At 36.6% G+C, this 21054-nt stretch overlaps 1 protein-coding gene and 1 pseudogene across 2 annotated transcripts; both read left to right on the top strand.

Moving 5' to 3' along the window:
• Positions 1-1757: 1757 nt before the first annotated feature.
• LOC149042505 (uncharacterized) lies at positions 1758-20706 on the top strand. The gene is made up of 9 exons (XM_089213602.1): positions 1758-1947; positions 8862-9130; positions 9617-9727; positions 10137-10263; positions 17763-17885; positions 18092-18214; positions 18764-18794; positions 19271-19400; positions 20305-20706. Exons 1-9 carry the CDS (start codon positions 1872-1874, stop codon positions 20704-20706), a joined length of 1392 nt encoding a protein of 463 aa, XP_089069728.1. The 5' UTR covers positions 1758-1871.
• LOC149042506 (putative skeletal organic matrix protein 5 pseudogene) lies at positions 11312-16014 on the top strand (annotated as a pseudogene). The gene is made up of 2 exons (XR_016188295.1): positions 11312-11374; positions 11994-16014. The product of XR_016188295.1 is annotated as a putative skeletal organic matrix protein 5 pseudogene (transcript).
• Positions 20707-21054: the final 348 nt, after the last annotated feature.

Below are 21054 nucleotides of genomic sequence, written 5' to 3'. Positions count from 1 at the left end.
ACCCTTTTACTCCCTGGATCGCAGTGTAAGTTCTCCTTACCTTCCGCTATACATTTCTTTCATGTTAGTTCTGAGAAGGTGGTAGTAAATTAAAGTTTCCTTTATTATAAGGTTGATAATTTTTTTAACTCTCGTTACCTTTTGGTTTATGAATTAATTGTTTCTGTGAGGAGAATTTACTCATTCGATCTCTCCTAAGAGAGCAAAGGTTAAGAGGATAATGTGGGATTTACTAGCATCCAAATTAAACCGGAATTGCACTGCTTTTACTTTACTTCACCTTATAAATGGTCTATAAAACTTTAGAGACCCTTTCAATCAATCATATGCAGTTGCTTAAAACTTCTCAAGAATTGGTAGTGAGCATTTTTCTGCATAGCAGACAGATTTTATGTCTTCAATTTGAGAGTCCATGGCTTCCGTTATTCTTTGGTCCGACAGGCCCCTGTGATAACCTTATTGTTGGTATTTATTTCTCTTAAGTATAAATTTTTGTGTAAACTCGTGAGGTTGCAGTATCAATAACAACTTTACCAAAAAGGGCCAAGAAGCTGGAAGTTTGTCATGGCTGGCTTCTCGCTGAAAAAAATACACACTGACCCTCACTTTCTCGAATAAATTAGTTGGGATACAAAAAAACACCTGTTTATATTGCCAATGTATTAACTCCATTCCGTCAAAGGAAGACCTCAATGGTCCTCAAAATAGTTAATAATTTATATCAAGTGATGAAAAACTTACTATTAACATAAACTTATCGAAGAAATACGTTCCTGATTACCGTCAGACCTTAAATGCCGCCATCAACCGTCAAAGACCCTAAAATTGATATGTGAGTTCCTTGGTAAGTTTGTTTTTCTGATTCAGTTTTCCAGCATCGGGAGAAAGTATACAAAAAGATATTTCGTTGTATTGCCATGTTTTCAATTAATTCGAAATTTAAAGAACAAAATTGTATCAGATGCAAGTGAAGCCTACTATTTAGATAAAACGGATGTGCTGTTAGATAACTTTGAGGCCGAATTTTTTCTAAATTAAGATATCAACACGTCGGGTTGCATATGGAAACAAACACCTCGTTAACCGCTGCTTGGAGCGACACCGCTTGGAATCTCATGAATTAGATTTTTTGGTCGCCGTAAGCGCTACACCCTCCCCCACTCATTGAGATCTTGATTTAAGGGTCCTCGTTATAACGGTCTGTTTTGAAATAGTTACGTATTGAAGAGACCTTTTTCTGCGAGAGCCCGAAAATGTACCCATAAATTAAACAGACCCCATTTTGCAGAAGTGCGTTTCGTATGAATGTCCTCCTAACTGTGTATTGGTGCACCCACACACACGCACAAACAAACCCTCTGGAAAAAAAAAAAGGAAGAATGAGACACGAACTTAGGCACACATGTTCATTATGGGCGTCGTTTACTACTTTGCAAGTTTGAAAAACATCGAGAAAAGGCTGATGATTCTTTTCAAGTGGCAAAATATACAGTTTTTAAGAAGTGTTCCAAACTACACGGAAAGGCATTTGAACGCATTTGAATTTTCCAATTCTTCGAGGGGCGAAGCCTCTGAAATTTAATGAGAAACCCATTCTGCTTTCTTTTTCAGTCCCTTTGTGATAAAATTATCTAAAAAGAAGAAAACATCTCCCTAACAGGCCGCTACAATTGGCTAGAACCTAATAAAGAGCCAATGAACCCCAAGATCTCTCAGACAGATGGAGGCTGGAAGTCTATTGCACCACCCAATTGGGCAACGTTTGAAAACAGATTCGAGTTGCGGCAGTACATGCAACTTGAGAACGACTTAAATTGGAAAGTTAAAGTGCAAGCAAAGCTAAACTTCACCGAGTGCCTCAGCCATCCGTTATGTCCGCTAATTTCAAGCGTCATCTCATTTTCTCTCTCTTGCCTTCTATTTTCACGGCAACCAACTGTTCTTCAGGTAAATGTTTTATCATATCCTTTGTTTAATTTACGTTTTTCTTAAATTTTTATCCCTCTTCCAGTAGTACTCCTAGATCCCTTCCGCCGTAGATGGGGCGGGCCTTTCAATACCAGTAGAAACGAAAACCAAAAACGTGCACAACGCTTTTCCATGTACCGTTTTTCCCAAAACGTCATGGCGAAGATTTATGATATTCATGCTCTGTATCTCAATTGTTCCAAAACGATTACATCTCCAAGCGATTAGATATCTTGCATATAAAACCCATTTTTTATCTTCTTTTTATCTTCAATCATTTACACCGTTTGGATGTAAAGTAAATTTAAATCAGTTTCTGCAATCTTACATCAATCACATTGCACAAACATTTCACCGGAAAATCTTCATAGCAGTGTGTGTTAGTAAAAAATATTTCTAAATCGCATTTCCACGCACTTTCAGGATTGTCTGCTGAACGTTATTTTTCGTCATCATTCTCTTCCTTGTTTCAGTTTGTTCAATCCTTTCTTATTCTTGTATTTTCTTAAAATAAACTTTAATATTTTACCCTAATTCTCACCTCGATCAATATAAAACCTTATGCGGGCTTAACACAACAAAGAGAAGGCTAGAAAAGGAATTTGTAAATAATTCATTTGGAAACTTTTGCATCCAACCATTTTTTAGCCAGTCTAACTTGGGTGATGGCTATCTACAGTAAACGTTTAAATTTTTGGCTATTTCACAGCTATCATTTAACTTTTTTCCGTTGCGCAAAAACATATTTATGATTAACTTTTTTTTTAATCACTTGCGGTGAAAAATTGTCATTATTTTCGTCTAACGGCTAATTTGCTTTGCCGTTTTTCGTTTGATGGTTAGCCCCGCTAAGACCCTCTTAAGAGGAATTCTTTCAACTTTCCCATGTGCCTCAGATTAAAAGCTATTTAGAATACCATGTTTATTGACTGTACTGTGCAGTCTGCAGGAGCTGAAAAACAATCACCTCTTATATGCAAATACCTAAACAGCCTTTGAAAGCATTTAATTTCTTATTTACCTTCGAACATTGGGATGCTGGTTAACAAGCGGGGCGAGTAGGTTCATGCGAATATTAAAGCTGCCACTTGTTCAAAGCTGTTTTTCTCGAAATTGCATCACGTTGAGCATACATGTGCAATATAGTTGAAAAAATCAAGTTGGTGTCGATAATATCAAAAGATAGAGGAAAAGCGACTTAATTTGTGCCTGGTTTTTATCTTTACTTTGGGTGCATACGGCAACACGAGGAATAGTTTTCCTTGGCTGATACTCCACAGTAATAATAGTCATACATTGAAAGTTGTTTAAGAGATTATTTTTTACATTTATAACAAGCCAGCCAAATTGCGATCAGCAGAATATCAAATAGTTCGTCGCACGGGTGGGTGCAAATGCTATAGGAATAAAAACTGAAATTGACGCCAATTTTATAAGCCTGGAGTTCTTTCTCTTTACGGATGACCACCATAGTTCCTCACGTAAATCATCGATCATGTGCTGTCTTCCAATTTCCGTTAGATCTTCTTATTATTACTAGCAACAACTGTTTTTCGGGTAAGATTTTTCTAATTTCCGCGATAATGTATAACTTTGTTTACTTGTAGGTCTCAGTGGGGTGATAGCTTTTATAGCTAACAGTTAAATTTTGGCTTTGTTAAGGCCACTGTTTTATTTCTTTCCGCCAAGGTTAAGAATTGGAATTTTCAAGGTTAACTTTGTTTACGACTAACGGTTAACATCTGTCAGTTCTACGCTGAACAGATGCATTATTTTGCGGCTAACGATTAAGTCCATCGAAATCGTCTCTCTATATCAACACTTTTGGAGTCGTTGATACATTACAGGATGAACAGTTGTCTTAGTAGAGTTCAATATCTAGACAATGCGACTAGGGATTCGTCATATTCTTACTATCAAAGTCATTTTACATTATTTCCTAATTTGCATCTTTCAGAAAGATATCCTTTCTCTGTAGAAAAACGACCAGTTGTCTGAGGAAACAAAATAATTTCAAGAAATGACAAATTTTTCATTTCAAAAGACCCATCCTCTCGGAATTTGAAAGAGTAAACAAGATTGATGTTAATGGCCAACTAAATATAAATGAAGACCAATAGTTTTGAGACCAATATTTTGTCTACTTAAACAATCTAACAATCGTAATGGTCTTTCACACAATCATATGATATGGGCGACGTCACAAGCGTAAATGTGAATTTTTGCAAATTTTAAATTACTTTCCAATATAGAAATCATTCCTTTCACTTCAGGAAATTCATAAAAATTCCTTAAACAGGCCTTTTAGTCTAAAAGTCTTTAGAAGTGATCTTGCTTAAAAAACCGTGTCTGTAAAAAACGAGTTGAAACGAGAGCTGGTTTAAATGGAGGTCTGTGTATACAATGACATGGCCAGACCGCAACACCGTGAGCTTCCTTCCCTACTCTATGCGAGAAGTGCGTTGGTTCTTTAACGTCCCTGTTAACCATTTCAGAGAAGAGAAAACAAAGACAGCACATTCTCCTCAATATTTTACGACCCTGAGTGTTGGCCCGGTCCGGAGCTTGAACCCTCGACTTCCTCCACGCCAGTCCGACGCTCTACTTCGTAAAAGCGTCGAATCGTCCGAAAGTGGATTCCATTTCCTTCATCAAGATCACTTTCCTTTTCGTTTTCCTCCGAGAAATATTTCTGGAATTATATTTCCATACGTAATTAGAAAGATATGCAACCGACTTAACAGAAATGTGTTTTTTTTTTAATTTTTTGCCTCCTGTGTAGAACTTGAAGTTTTACAAAATGTTGCTGGAAATTAGGAAGAATATATTTGTGTGCTACAAGAAGTTAGCAGCACCAAACCAACCAGTGTTAATAAGGTAATTCGACAAGTGTTTTACGCAATGTCACGCAGAAATGGAATTCTATAATGCAATACCTTTACCTGATAATAATATGCATCCAAAAATAAATTTTAACTCGAATTACCTAAGAAAATTCGGGTTTAAGGAAATACGATGCAGAAAACTAGGAAATCTAGTTCAGAAGAAGAGTATTTCAATGATTGATTGTGTGTCTTCAACCGTCCCAAATAATGAAGTCATTAGAGCTCAACTTAAATCATGTATCCCATACATTTCAGCCGACGCCATTCAAACTGCTCTTCTAATTGTTTGACGCAAAGCTCTTTGTGTGCTTTTTTCATGTGAACTGAGTCTAGAGGGCCATAAATGTCATAAAAAAAATGTGGGATTAAAATGTGGGGCTAGCCTAGTTTTTTAAAAATTGGACCTTGACGTCATGTTTCATGGTAAAGACAAAACTGCCTATGGCCAGGACTATTTAAGGTTGCACCTATGAGTACAATTTTTCCACTTACAGCAAATGTGTGTGTGCTTTGTTTTGCTTTTTTAACTGATGTGAGAGCTTTTCAGACATTGATCATCACAAACGTATGAGCTAAAGAAGGGAAACGTCAATTTGTTTAAAATTACAAGCAATTACAATTAAAATTACATGCAATTACAATTACATCTTCCTCATGACTCTCGCGAAAATTCTTTTCAAAAATGCAAAAGTGATATTTAGATTAGGGTAAATTAGAGCGGATTTGCAAAAATGTTTAAGAATATGGCGAGGATATTTCGAAAGATCAGTACTAAAGGTAAAACTTCAAAAAGGATGGGCCCCATTTCCAGCCGTTTATTTTCGTTTGCGCATGAGAACAAATGTTGCAGTATGAACATAACTAGGCATTCATGGCGTAAAAAGTATCTTCATAACTTTTGCCAAGTAGTAAAAATGCAGTACTCTTATTCCTTTGCCGACACAAGCTCTCCACAAATTGCCACTTTCAACTGTTTTTTTCTTTTTTTTTTTTCCGGAGATTCCGGCTCTCGACTTAGCCAGTCAAATTGTACTTTAAGAAAATTCTCTTAAGAAAATCTACAGTTTATATCTGTTAGTAGAAAGAGAAAAGCCGAACTGTCAAATTCAAGCTCGTGAGGTGTTAATTTAGAATTATTATTAACTGTCTCAAAAACATAACCGTTCCACGAAAGAAAAAAACCGAATTGTCAAATTCAAGCTCGTCCTATTTTACATACTTAGCGAGGTGTTAATTTAGAATTATAATTAGCTGTCTCAAAGACACAACCGCTAGACGAAAGAGAAAAGCGGAACTGTCAAATTCCAGCTCGTCTAGTTAAATGACATAGTGAGATGTTGATTTAGAATTATAATTAGCTGTCAGAAAAACACAACACAGCGGTGAAATATCTTCCAATCATTATAGTTTTGGTTAATTAACACCTTTTTCAATTGGACTACCATCTGAGCTGAGTAAACACCAGGATAGACTTTCATACAAGCGTTAATTCGACTGTTATCCTTTGTAACAGTAATGAGAGTTTTATTGAAGACAGTTAGGTTTGTTTATTATACATGACGTGATCACATGACATGCTGACCAACAGAATTTCTCAAACTATAAGCTTTCCATATCCTTCTGTTTTGAATATAACCTTAGTGTTTCGTCTCGGCTAAGAGACTCATGCCGCTCACTAAACACCTTTTAGGATAGTCTACGCAACAATCTCAATGGTCTGTAATGACTTGTAATCCATTATAATATTTGCAACCATCTCCCACAGCCATCATAATACTTGCCTTCCATGAAACAGGTAAACATCTCGAGAGATGAAATTATTTGTAAAATGTAAAATTCTTCAATTGCTGGTTTTCACGTGACGTCACTAAATTTCAGACTTCAGAACTATTGATCCTCCTGAGATTTTACTTTCATGATGTATTAGAGCAGCTAAAAACTAATATTCAGACAAATTTTCACTCCAAATGGGTTCTTGGTTTAGTGATAGACTACTCTTGAATTTCTAAGCTTTTGCGTGACGTGGCCTTTACATGACGAGCGAGAGAGCTGTTATGTTGGTTTAAAAGGTGACTTATTTAGGGAAATTCAGCTATCTGAACAGTTCTTGCATTAGAATAAAGTATTATTGTTACGTTTATGAGTTCTTAGAGAGATAAATTCACGCTTTTGTAGCAAAACTCAGTGACAGATGTTTCTGCTGGTTTTCGGCCGCCATGTTGGTGCCCATCTAGGTGGGCACCAGCATGGCGGCTCCATACAAATCTCTATAAATTTGGGAAAAACGTTTCTCCTCATATCTTCCGTAAGAAAAATTGCTGTGACCTGAATCTTGGCGAGAGTCTTTACATATCTAGCTTCTTTCTATTTCCAGATTCTAGACTAAATCGATTGAACGGTTTTTATTTTTTATTTTGATCTATTTTGAATGGCGTGACACTGAAAACCAGCAATTAATTTTATAACTTTCGATTCTAATTCGTTGCATTAGCTGGTGTTTGGTTTCACCTTTTATACCAGCAAAAGAGGGAAACAAATTAGCATAACACATCACACTATATATCAAGCCGGATATTATTTTAAATGTTTAGTATAGGAATATTCAGGAATATTGTGGTCCATAACAGCATAAAATAATTAATGATGGAAACAATTTTCCCGAAAGGAGGGCCAGTTTATTGCGTTCCGTGCAAATTATCAGAAGAAACTGCAAGAATTCTTTCAGAGTGTAAGCGTGTTGTTTGTAAATAACACCGAAACATATTTTTGCTTGTTTGTGTGTCCTTGTAAGCAACGGGGAATGTCTGTAAGGACCAGAGTATCAATTTTTAATTTTGATCTTCTCCACACTGGGCGTGGCTCCTGGCCTGATTCAACGATCATGATTATCGAGGAGTCGCCATCCAGTCACTTTTTTTTACTTTGTAAGTCAAGGAAGCGTTACCACACGGATCATGTTTATGCGACGTTTTAGAACAACTTGGGATTCATTTTCCATCCAGTTGTTACGGAAACCTAAAATCTTCAGCATAGAAGATAAACAAACAAAGTTTAGGTGGTCAAAGTGATATCTCGAGCGCAATTGAGCAAACACGCGGATTTGCGTTGTTTTAAAGATGTTAGTAGATGAAAGTTAGAGAGATACCTGCGGTTTTGAGGCAAACGGTGACCTCGTTGGTGTAAGTACTATGCACTGATATGCTTTTTTGGCCCGATTTACGCCTGTATTTTTAGAATTCTTTCTTAAAAACTGGGTGGTCTAACCAAAAATAAACTTTGGCTTGTAGCGACATAACTATTTATGAAACATGCCCTGACCCCTTTTCATGGGCAAAAAAAAAAGAAAAAAAAAGAAAAAGGAAACCTTTACTTTCGACGGAAAGTCGAGAGGACCGCTGTCAGCGAGAGCGGCACTAGGTGTATGGTTGTGACTTATATAGCATTCAGTAAGAAAAAATATACTAAATCCTATTTACTTAATTAGTTATTTAGTTCTTTTTTCCGTCTCTTTCTTCGCGTGTTATCCGTCCTTTGCGCTGCCTCACGTTTGCCTCCGCTTGACTGAAAAACAGAAGGAAATACTTCTTTTCTGCAGATTATCATAGTTGAGACTAGAGCTGTTTCGCGGTCTTATAGTTTACTGAGTCGCATTGAAATAAAAGTGTAGTAGTTTAGTAGTTTAACTTTCCAAATTTTAAAAGAAAAATGATATTAATTGTGCAGCGTAAAAGAGAGAGCGCTTTTTAGGGAAGCGTTTGCAGGAAAGACTGAAAAGATATTATAACATTTATGCATACGCCCCTAAGATCAAATTCGCATTTAAGAAAAAGGTGTGGTATTTACTAACTTCTTTAATATGCATTACCCTAGCAGTTTTTGGGAAGAGTTGTGATTGAATAAGTAACGGAACAAAATATTTGCTAAATTATAAAAAAAGTACCTCATTAAAAAATTGTAACAGATGTATTTAGCTATCCGCTGAAAATGCTCCATTGTCCTGATCATCAGAAAACAACACTGCGGACCACCGAGTAACAGACGTTAGACGAGGTCTGTTTTCTATAGATGAGTTCCGTTATTTGAATGTGCCTCGAGTTGGAATGTTCTCGGTGCACGACGACTTGGAGTGTACCATGAGATGCCTTCAACACCCTTCTTGTATTTCTGTGAACTTGGCCCTCGAAATAAGACTGTGGTGCGAGTTATTGTCATCTGATAAGTACAGCAACCCCAAGGAATTCAGACAAAACGAAAGCTCATATCACTATCACATCGTGGTAAGGACTCTCTTCTGTGTTTTTTCATATTTCAAAGCAGCCTGTCCGAGGAAACACTCTATAATATATGAATTGCAGCCTTAATTAAGGAAGCGTCATCCAAGATGAATAATCAGTAACTTCAATTGGGATTAAAATAATTACCCGTGCCTTCTTCCGGAGTGAACGTTAGTCTTCCTTCAAGACTGAATGAGATGTGCTTTTTCCGATTATCATTTCACTCGCTCTCTCGTTAATTCGCTTACTTCTCTATTCACTCATTTCATTTGTTCATCCCTTCATATTCTTAGGTGTGCCAACCACGACCTAACTCCACAGAAAAACAATCTTTGAATCGAATGGCTATTGTATAAGTTTCTCTTAAGTGAATATTGCAAAAGCAGCTCATTAGTGACTTTTCAACACCCTTGCATAGTACGCTGTTTGGGCTAAGTCGTGTTATACTGAGCGTGAAAGTTCTTTTTTATCTCTCTCTTTCTTCGGAAGAACATGTGTGCTGACAATCCTTGCGCGAACAACGCCACTTGTCGAAGCAGTTTTACAGACAAACTTTATCAGTGTCTATGTCCTGCCGGATATAAAGGTCCGAGGTGCCAAACAGATAAACAAAAAATCCTTTATATCGTTCAAGTGAGATCTTCAATTCAATTATTAAGAAGCATTCAAGTCGAACACTAACTAAATGAACATGTGTCATTTACATCAGCATTTCTAAGCAAAAAAAAAAAAAAAAAACCAAAGAGAGAATGAAAGAGAGAGACCCACAGAGGAAAGTAAACTTACATGCTTTTTTCTTAAATCTGAAACTGGCGTCTAAGATTTAAAAAGTAATTCTAATTGTTTGTAAGTGAAGTGGATTAAAATATAACTACAATAAACCTACATACGAATACATTTGATTTAGTACTAATGAGATTGAAAAGAAAAGCAAATGATTACCTGCAATTCCACCTGACCCACTAATTCATCTGTTTGTTTCCTTCTCTTCCTGTTTCTTTTGTTGTCTTCAGACATCGATGAGTGTGCCAAAGGGATTCACAATTGCAGTCCCCATGCCTTTTGCAACAATACCAAAGGGTCTTACTACTGCGCATGCAAGCCCGGATTCACTGGGAATGGCCAAGGATGCAAAGGTACATGCAAACGTTGACTTTTGTACACATTAAGTTAAGAGGGGTTCCTATGAAAGAACTTTCTGATGAAAATGTCAACGCACTGCATTAACCATAACGCGTAACGCAAAGCACATAGCAAACAGAGCATGAATTCACAAATATATGAAATTAGAAGAGTATTTCGTGGGTTGATACCATGAAATTTGAGCAGGAAAAAGAGCAGAATGATTAATCACTCTTCAAACACAAGTTACTTTAGTTACTTGGAGAGCCATCAGTTAATTAGTAACTTTAAAGACTGGATGGAAATAATTATTATCAATGATAATGATACCCTCTCTTCTTTTGTACGATTTGAAGTAACATGCATGCATGCCACTCAAGAAAGTCCTCTAGAAAAGAAAATGTTTCAGTTCAGCCAGGAAGAAAAAATATACTAACACACGAGAGACAATATAATTTTATAATTCTAATCAAAGGTATTTTTAAACTACTTCCAGAAGCTACTTCGTGTAAAGAAATTTATGACAAGGATATGTAAGTAGAATTGATATCCGATTATTTATTATCTATTATTATTAAGTCCATCACGTCACCGAATATAACTCAATTTTCAAGCCACATTCCATACGCGAAGAAAGTCCGTCTAAATTAAATTCACTTTGGTGGAGTGTATTACTCTCCTCACAGAAGTGAAAAATATCCTTTGCCCCCAGAAACCTGTTTAATTCCAGGATAAATAACCAAGCCTTGTTGCTAAAAAGGCTGTTGTTGATATTCTGCAGTTTTTGACGTCGTCTTTTGCTGAAGGATCAACTTTTCATTTGCTTATTTGTTGAATCATTATTGTTATTATCACTCAGTATCTTTCCTATTATCATTTTCATTGTCACCGTTGTAGCTATGATAACTATTTTTATAAGCTCAAGTTTTATTTCATCATCATTGTTTTTATTATTAGTTGTATTCCTTTTCTTTTTTTTTTTCATTTTGATTCAAAAGATCCAATGTGAGTGGTGTGGTTACCCTTCTTGTTGACTCCCAACCATTGTCCGTTTTTTGTCACATGGGAAATTTTGGGTGTGGAGATGGAGGATGGACGCCAGTCATGAAAATTGACGGCAGAGAGGTGCACACTTTTATTAAATAATTCATCTGGTGCATAAACTCGCTCTCTTTAAAAACTTTTCAAGTTAAAAAACGTGCCTCTTCCACATGTGTGCCTTTTTTTTTTAATCGAGAAGGTAATGCACGAAGAACAGACGTTGTTCAACGTAAATTTCAAAACTCGTGTGTAGTGACTGAAAAAGAATGTCTTAATTATCTTAACATATTTGTCTCTGGTATCATGTAACAGCTAGATAAGAAATATAAACCATCGGGATCATAATTCGGTTAAAAGCAGATCCACTACAGGACGTCGACAGCAGAAAACCCATCAATTCGGAGAAAAAAAATTTAAAAATTAGTTGCTTCTCTATTTCAGACCACCTTCCGTTACCATGCAGGTTATTGGAGTAATTACGATGAAAAAAAATTAATGCATCATTAAATATCCATTTAACAAAGTGTGGTTATTTTATAGTTATAATTAGTGATCCTGACTAGAATCTTATCTTATGGTTTTGATCAGATCGACTAAACAACAGCTTTCTTTTGAAGCAACAGATAAAGGTCAAATTGCTTGTTATTGTAATTGCTGATATTATTTACAAAACGAGAACAAATGAGCTCTTATCCTTTTACAGGAAACCTTCCGTTTTGAAAAATCTTACTGGACTGATAAAAACGAATACAACCCTTCAGGAGGAGAGACTGGGTTTGACGAACAAGAATCAAAGCTACCCACCTACTGGAACACATCCTTCTCCAAGATCTGTCTTGGAATGAAGATCAACCAACAGCTCAGATTTATTGTTGTCAACAGGCTGGCTGACTCTCTGCACTCAATAATTGCTGATGGCCAATACCGAAGCACGTCGCTGGGTCGTGACGGGTGGAAAAAGTTGATTGGCAGCGACGCCTCTTTACAGCACAACTGTAACAAGGAAGGATTCAATGCCTTTAGTGGTCGAACTGATCGTTCTAAGGTCAGAATTGGTATTGTTAGCAATGACCAGAACGACTGCCACTCGTGTGACTCTTTGATTGGATTTGGTACGGGAAGTCACCCTAAAGACGCAAAATCTTGTGGAAACGAGGCACCGAAGGGAACTTCAGATAATGGACACAAGAGTATCAAAGCCATGGGGTACATATTGGTGCAATAAAACTACACTGTTGTTTTAAGTCCGTAAACCACGCTTGTTTCACCTTGGAGACATCTTATTCCGACAAAACAGTCCAGGCAAACGGTCGTGAAAAAGCCCTAAATATACAGTAACCACACATTTAAACTGTTAAAGAGATATGAAATTCATTGAATTCAATTTAATTTATAATAAAGTTCGGATATAACGCGCACTGTCATTGGTTGAAAGAGCGTGCTCTAGGAGAGTATGGAGCATAGAGCTGAGCTAAAGCTGTCACGCCATCTGCCAAACTGTACTATGTTCGAGCTTTTCCGGGACTTCTTTTTAGCTTTTTCCCGATAATTGAAAGTGAAATTTCGGAACTGAAGCGAGCCGTCAAGTAGCAACAGAAGAATCAAACAAAGGTTTGTAAACATACCAGGCGCCGTAATTTACGTTATTAAAACAACTACGTCTCGCGTTTCTCCCTACACTTCTTTCGTGCTCTAGCCGCTTCCTACGTACTTTATAACAGAACAGAGCACAGCCAATACTTCTCTATTTGTTAATTAGTGCCCGTTTTTTAGCGTGATTTGCTAAAAACGGTTAGAACATGGTAGTTAATTCACAGTTTCAATAAAGTTTATTGTTGCCGCAGTGTGTCGAATCTTTAAAGTATCGTCTGATTTTTTCGCTGTGATTGGTCCTATAACTAAAAGCCCCAAGATGTTGGAGAAAAATATGCCACGGAAAGTACAATTTCTGGTTGAACCTTGTGGGTATCAGGTCCATCGAAACGTTTTCGGACAAAAAACAATTCTAGTAGCATGAACATGTCAAAAATCCTAATGAAAAGTGTTTGTCACGGAGGCGCACAGGTGAAATACGAAAATAATTATTACTCTACAAACATATTTATTCAAGCCAAACACAAAAACCAGATGACGCTCTTAGTCAGAGATATTGTAATAATATGATAATAATAACTTTAGTTACCCTACAAAATGGATCAGCTAGTACCGTAATAAAAGCTGGTATTAACCCATGTGTAGCTATAATAAAATACTCTATAACTTCTATTTCTATGAATAAAATATCGACTACTGGAGAAAAATCAACCATAAAACTTAGCTAGCGAACAATGATGCGATTCAACATCTAAATCTCTAAAATAACCATATAACTCAGTCTTAAATCTCTTCAAAGAGGTTATATCCCCCATGCATTTGGGAAAACTATTCCGATCTGCTGTTGTAGAATACTGAAAAGTTGTTTGGCCAGTTTTCGTGTTGACCCTGGAAAGATGCAATAAAGTCTCATCACGTAAATTTCTATCATGCATACGAGATCTACGTATAAGATAATCCACCAGTTGATCAGGGCAACTAAGATTATGTACAATCTTAAAAGACAATACGGCACGCAAAAAACGCCTACGATTTCCTAAAGTAAGAAGACCTAACTTATATCGCTTTTTTTGTGAGCAAGTTTTCCTATTGGTATTCAATATTGAACGCATGGCATGGTTCTGCAATCGCTCAATCTTTAAAGATACTGTTTTAGAACAATCTAACCACGTCATTGACCCATAATCTATGATGGGCAAAATGTTTTGCTTATAAATTAACAATAAAATATCCTGAGATAAAAAGCTAGAAATTGTGTTTAGCATTCTTAGCTTTGGGTATACTCTCTGGCAGATATATTTCATGTGATAATCCCAAGATAGATTTCTATCTACATATACACCTAAATATTTATAGGAGTCTACTTCATTCAATCTTTGATCTTGTAGGTAAATGTCAATGATAGTGTCAATTACAGCTGTAAGGGCAGGTCGTGATCCTAATAGCATGACATTGGATTTTCCGGGATGGGATTGTGAATTTGATTGGGAATTTTAAATATGTCTACAGGAAACTCGGGAATCTATTACTTGATAAATTTTCCCGTTTTGTCTTCTAAGGCGAATTTTTCTTAATAACGCATGAGTAAAAATGACCTGGAGAGGAAATCATGTGCAGGGTGGGCCGCATGTAGAGAGCATGTATTTGAGTTATTTTCGTTTTTAATCAAATGCGTGGCAAGATGAGGGTGTGATATTTTTTCACTCACAAGTCTCACACTAAAGAAGGTGCGAGGTTTTTTATTTACTTTTGAAAAAAACGGGACTTGCTTAAAAGTAAGTCTCTCCCATTAAAAACTATCAGAGTTTTACAGCGGATTCTAACAATCTTTGTTAAAAGTAAGGAGCTATCAACAGCTTCCCCAAATTTTCGCAGAGAGCAGGCGCTGGCGCACAGCTGTTTTCTAAGGAGGCACTCACTTTCTAGAACCAACATGTCTGCCTAAGAAGGGGATTCCTTTTTTACAGAAGCACAGAATTCTTGCAACGATGTTGATGACACAAGATGTACTGACCGAGGAAATTATATCTAGTTTTTGAGAGAACATCTATTTTAAGTTATTCTCGTTTTCAATCAAACGCGCGGCGACGATGGTGTGATATTTTTACTCACGAGTTTCACAATGGAGGAGTTGCGATTTTTTTTTTGTTTTGTTTTATATTCTCTTTCGGAGAAAAAAACTGGTCTTGCTTGAACTAACATAGTTTTACGACGGATTCTAACAGTCTTTATTAAAATTATAAAGCTATCAACCGTTTTCCCAAATATTCCCTTTGCAGAATACGGATGTTATGACTTTGTGTTTGTTTTCAATATGGCGCGAAAGCAAATTATGGGAGGCGATTGCGCAGCACTTTATGCAGACTGGGAAAATAGGATAACTTTCGTAGCACGAAATTTGATTGCCCAATAATTTGGTAGATGAATTTGACAGCGTCAGTAACGTGATTGAATATACACGGAACCCGTTGAGCAAAAAAAAAAAAAGAAAGAAAGAAACGAGCAGAACATGACTATGCGAAAAAAAATTCACCTCCTGCTCTCACACAAAAGGATGAATATGTATCTATAGATGTTGGTTTGTGTAAACACAAAAAAAATTGTGGGAGGAGATTATTCAGTTTTCCGTGCTTGCGAAGCGCGAAATTTAAATATACTCGGATTGAACACTCGAGTCAAATGGGAGAAATTGACGAGCGTATGCGACTATTTCCACTCGCCATTGTTTTTTAACTCCTTTCATTGAATTGAAATACGGAAAGAGAATGATACCCATGAAACTACATGAATTAACGACGCGCGAGGCTTCGAACGTTATTACCAGGTTTAAATCACACGCTAGAAGAAGGAAAACATGAACCTTTTTGTGCACATCAGGAACAAAATCTGATTCACGTTGCGCGAAATTTAAATACACGCACATTAATGAATCAGTGTCCCGGGCCGGTGCCAGATGATGAAGAAGAGTTAGCAGATGAAGACGACACCGCCCCCCAAGCACAGGACGCTTCTCTGAACGATTCAACCATTCAAGCTACTTTGAATTCTTTGCTCGGTGCGGTCCAGTCGTTAACTACTGGTTTAGCAGAGGTTCAAGCAGATAATAAGAAGCTACGAGCCTTGGTGGAGAAGAAAAAGGCGACGGATGGTCACAACGCGTCTACGCCCCCGCTTTCTGATGGCCATGATGTTGCTCCAGCATCACAACCTGTTTCGAGCAAATGACGATAGTCTTCTACATGATTCAACGGCGTGATAGGCTTCGGACGTTAATACCAGGTTACACATGCTCCCATTACCTTTGCATCGCACAGTAAGCCTCTAATTGAATATATCTCTCGCCAGTTTTAAGCAATATAAAGGAAAAAACGGTGACATCTCTTTACTTCAGATACGAAAGCTACAGTCACCCTACCATCTACCCCACGGTGCCTATTTGCATCCTAAAAAAAACTACCAGAATCACCCCCACGGGGAGGATTTGTCTTATCATCAGTTTTGCCGATGGTTTAAATCTGCCGCTCGTATGATAATTGGAAATTTTGAAAAATTTAGCGTGTATTTTAAAGCTGTCATTGTTAATCGTTAAACAAAGCTTGCTCAACTCTAAGCTGATCCGCTTTTCTTGACACGGGCAGTCCTAAAGCAAACGCTGGGTTCTAGATGATCTTAAACATTCTATAGCTTTTACTCTGTGTTGGTAACGGAAATTATTTTGGCAGCAACTAAGGAAAACCGTGGGTCGCAAAATAAATAAATAAAATTAAATAATAATAAAGAGAAAACATAGTGCTTGTGCCTCCTCGTGTAGTCCGCTGTTATCGACAAAATAACACTGAATTGTTCAAATTAGTGATGACAGCATGAAACTTTGCCACAACACTTATGACCCCAAGAATAACATTTTCTAATTTAGGGCCAATCCAAATTAACTTCTGGTGATGATAACCACGCATGTCAAAAATTCGCTAATAAGAAACCGAGGCTAAGAATAATAAAAAAAAATCCCCTTAATAAACGACATTGCTTAAGGAAATTTGCGACAAAAGCCTTCAAACATAACCAACGAGTCATTTTCTATCCATTCGTATTCATCTTTTTCCATTACGGTACTATCATTTTTGACATTTTCATGATGTTTGGGTTCCCTGTGGTTAAAAGTTAAGTATACGTGTCCACATTATTTTCTGAGTCACTATTGGTAATTATGCCATTACGTTACTATCCTCTTTGATATTTATCATGATGTTTGGGTACCTGTGGTCAAATGTGAAATAAACCTGTCTACATAATTTTCTGAATCACTATTGCTAAAACTTGTTTATCTTAGAAACATAGGACTTACAAGGTGGTTGTTGATCGATTCATTTTGAATACATTTTTTTCAGTCTGTAAAAGGCAAAGATGATGTGTAGTCATGAGAAAACAAAAACTACGTTTACAATATTAAGAACAGCATGTGAAGGAGGCCTACCCAATTATTGTTGTTTTACAGTTGTTGGTGCTTTTTGTTTTTTGTTGTTTTTTTTTTTGGTACGATAATTTTGTTTTTATTTATTTGTGTATTTTTTTTTTGTTTTTTTTTGTTTTGAAACTGTGCGTGGGCAGAGATATATATATGGACGAAACCACATTAAAAAATTTTGTTCTTGATCACCAAAGTGTTTTTGCATCAATTGGATCAATTTACTCATCTCTGTTTGTTGATTTCATTCATCCTTTATAGGAAAGACTGTCGTATGGCTACAGAAACCTGTTTGATGTTCTCAACAACAAATATTAACGCTGTCCAAATCAAATATGAATATCAAGTAATGCTACTGACCTTTTAAATCTTTTATATATTTTCGTCAATTGTTTGTCGGCTCTATATCTATAGACATCGATGAGTGTGTCGCAAGGTCACACTCTTGCAGCCCTGATGCCTATTGTAACAATACCAAAGGGTCTTACAACTGTACATGTAAACCTGGATTCACTGGGAGTGAAAGAGAATGCGAGGGTGAGTGTTACTTTTGAGAATATTGAGCAAAGGAGGCAGACTTTCTATTTTCGAACTGTCTGATAAAACAAAAACTACGTTTATCATATTAAAAACAGTATGTAAAGGAGGCCTACCCATTTATTGTAGTTTTTCCAGTTGTTGCTGCTTCTATGTTTTTTTAAACGATAATTTGTTTATAGTTATTTGTGCATTTTTTTGTTCAGACATCAACGAATGTGTTCGTGGGCTACACAAATGCAGCTCTGATGAATTTTGCAACAATATCAAAGGGTCTTACATCTGTACATGTAAACCTGGATTCACTGGAAATGGACGACAATGTAAAGGTAAACGTTGAGCCTTTTTTTTTCACTGGTAAGTGCCTCTGAAACACATCCATTGATGATTCTTAATCGTATGAATGTTATTTTCAGGTGAAATAAAAAATTACGAGGTGGCATCTGTTGCAACTTATACTGTTAATATTGTCAACCAGAGTTGAAACTAAATGCCCAATCATGAGTCTTTGATATCTTTCGAAATAATTAACTATTTTTCAAACAAAACTGGTAATAAACTTGGTAAGCCTTAAAAAAGGTATGAAATTTTAAAAATGGATGAAAACATCTATTGTTTTATTAGGATAGCAACAATCGATCCTCTCCTGACGCTATTTCTTATCAATGATGTATTTGAAGACAACATACATACTGCCAATTAAAATGAATGAAAACTGAGAACTCTTTCCAGCTAAAAAGCAGAGCTTGGAAAATGATAAAATTCTTCTTTCAATCCATCAGATTGCAGTCAATATAGTTTCCCAATGACGGATTAAGATGTAGCTAAAAAAAAATTAAAATTTATTCTAATCAAAGATATTTTAAAACTTCTTGCAGGAGCTTCCTCGCGTAAAGATATTCATGACATGCAAGTAGAATTGGTTTTCGACATTATTTTCATAGTACATCAAATATCGCGCTTGCCCGCATATAGTTGAAGCCCATCACGGCACCGAATATACCCCAATTTTCAAACCACATTCCATATGCCAAGAGAGTCCTCCTTTAAACCTTGATTCATTTCAGTGGAATGCATTACTGCCCTTACAAAAGAAATGAAAAGTATCATATGCCCTCGCACACCTGTTTGATTCAAGAACAAACAACCGAGCATTGTTATTATGAAGGCTAGTGTTTTATATTCCGCAGATATTGACGACTGAAGGGTCAACTTTTCATTTGCTCATTTGTTGAATCATTATTATTATTATCACTCACTTTCTTTCCCATTGTCATTTTCATTGCCACCGTTGTAGCTATTATCGTTATTCTCATAAGTTCAAGTTTTATTTCACCACCATTGTTTTCATTATTAGTAGTGTTTTTTTTTCCTTTTTGATTCAGAAGATCCAATGAAAACGGTGTAAGTACCCTTCTTGTTGACTCCCAACCCTTGACCGTTTTCGTTCACACGGGAAATTTTGGGTGTGGAGATGGAGGATGGACGCCAGTCATGAAGATTGCCGGTAATGAGGTGCATACTTTAATTATATAATTATCTCTTGTATAAACCTTCTCTCTTTCAAAACGTTGCAAGTTAAAATCGTGCATGTAACTTATGTATGCCTTTTGTTTTTCATCGAGACGGTAATACATGAAGAACAGACTTAGTTCAAGACCTATTGTGTGTAGTGACTGTTGAAAAAGGATGAAAAAGAATTTATAAATGCATTCTAACATATCTGTCTCTAAAATCATGTAACAGGTAGGTAAGAAATACACACCATTAAGATCATAATTCGGTTAAAAGCTGTTCGGAACATAGAACATATCTTATGTGAGTTAAAGTGCTACACTAGTTAATGGATATGTAGATATCACACTGATTTAAAGAGCTGTCATTGCTCATCCCCTAAATAGCGATGAAGGTGGGGGATAGGTAGAGGAGGATTCTTGGAGGAGTACAGAACATTTAGTGTCAATTAACTTGCCAATGAGGAGGGATCACGAATCACAGGAATATTACAGAATGTTATCGGGGGATCAGGTTACTTTTATTGTGACACAGCCACACTCCAATTTTTTCTATATAAAAAGAGATCCCAATTTCCTTAAAGAATAGCAACGTCTATCATCCTTCATTCACTTCACGAATGATTATCATTTCAATGAATCTTGATTGACGTGCAAATGTAAACAAATCAAAACTCCTTATAACCAGATAGACATGTCATGCACTGATCTACGGCGCCGGGTCCGTGCTGGAAAAAAAAATGACCTTAGTCTTCACGACACGATGTCGTAAATACCAAGGTCAATTCAACGTTAAAACAAATGAGTAATGGATCAATAAATGCAGATACACGACAGAACTTCTACAGCAAATATACATTAATTCGGAGTAAATAAAAAAAAAATGAATTCCTTCTACATTTCAGACCACCTTCCATTATAGAAAGCATTACTGGATAAATGACCATGTATACAATCTTCCCGGAGGAGAGACTGAGTCCGACGGACAAGAATCAAAGCAACCCACCTACTGGAACGCATCCTTCTCCAAGATCTGTCTCGGTATGAAGATCGACCAACAGTTCAGGTTCATTGTCATCCACAAGCAAGCTGACTCTCTGTACTCACTGATTGCTGATGGCCAATACCGCGCGACCTCACTGGGTCGTGAGAAGTGGAAAGAGTTGATTGGTTCCCAAGGCTCATTACAGTACAACTGCAACAAAGAAGGGTTCAATGTCGTTTGTAGTAGGAGTGGATTTTCTAAAGCCAGAATTGGTATTGTTAGCAACGGCAAGGATGAGTGTGACTCGTGTGACTCCAGATAATGGAGACAAACACATTAACGCCATGGGATACATCTTGGTACAATAAATATGACTCAGTTTTCGCAAAAAAAGAAAAACTTATAGTAAGTCTAATAGTCATTATAGAGATTTTTCTTGTTTCAAGCGCAACCCCTCGGATAGGGACTTACTTTGGTTCTACCCTGGATCAATCTCTAGCCAATCTTTCTACTAAGTCTACAAAGGTAAATTTGAGATGCCAAGTTGAACATTCTTTCATGTAAAACGGCACGTCAAACAGTATTCAAATATTCTGATAGCAGAGGTGTCCAACTCGCTTACTTGGTCGTAGAAATTATTATTGGCCGATGATGTTTTCCAATATTATCC

Source organism: Pocillopora damicornis, chromosome 7, assembly GCF_964200805.1.
Source record: "Pocillopora damicornis chromosome 7, jaPocDami1.2, whole genome shotgun sequence".
In the NCBI taxonomy this organism is placed as follows: Eukaryota; Metazoa; Cnidaria; class Anthozoa; order Scleractinia; family Pocilloporidae; genus Pocillopora; species Pocillopora damicornis.
Note: the sequence above shows the minus strand (reverse complement) of the source record. Positions and strands in the feature narration are given on the sequence as shown.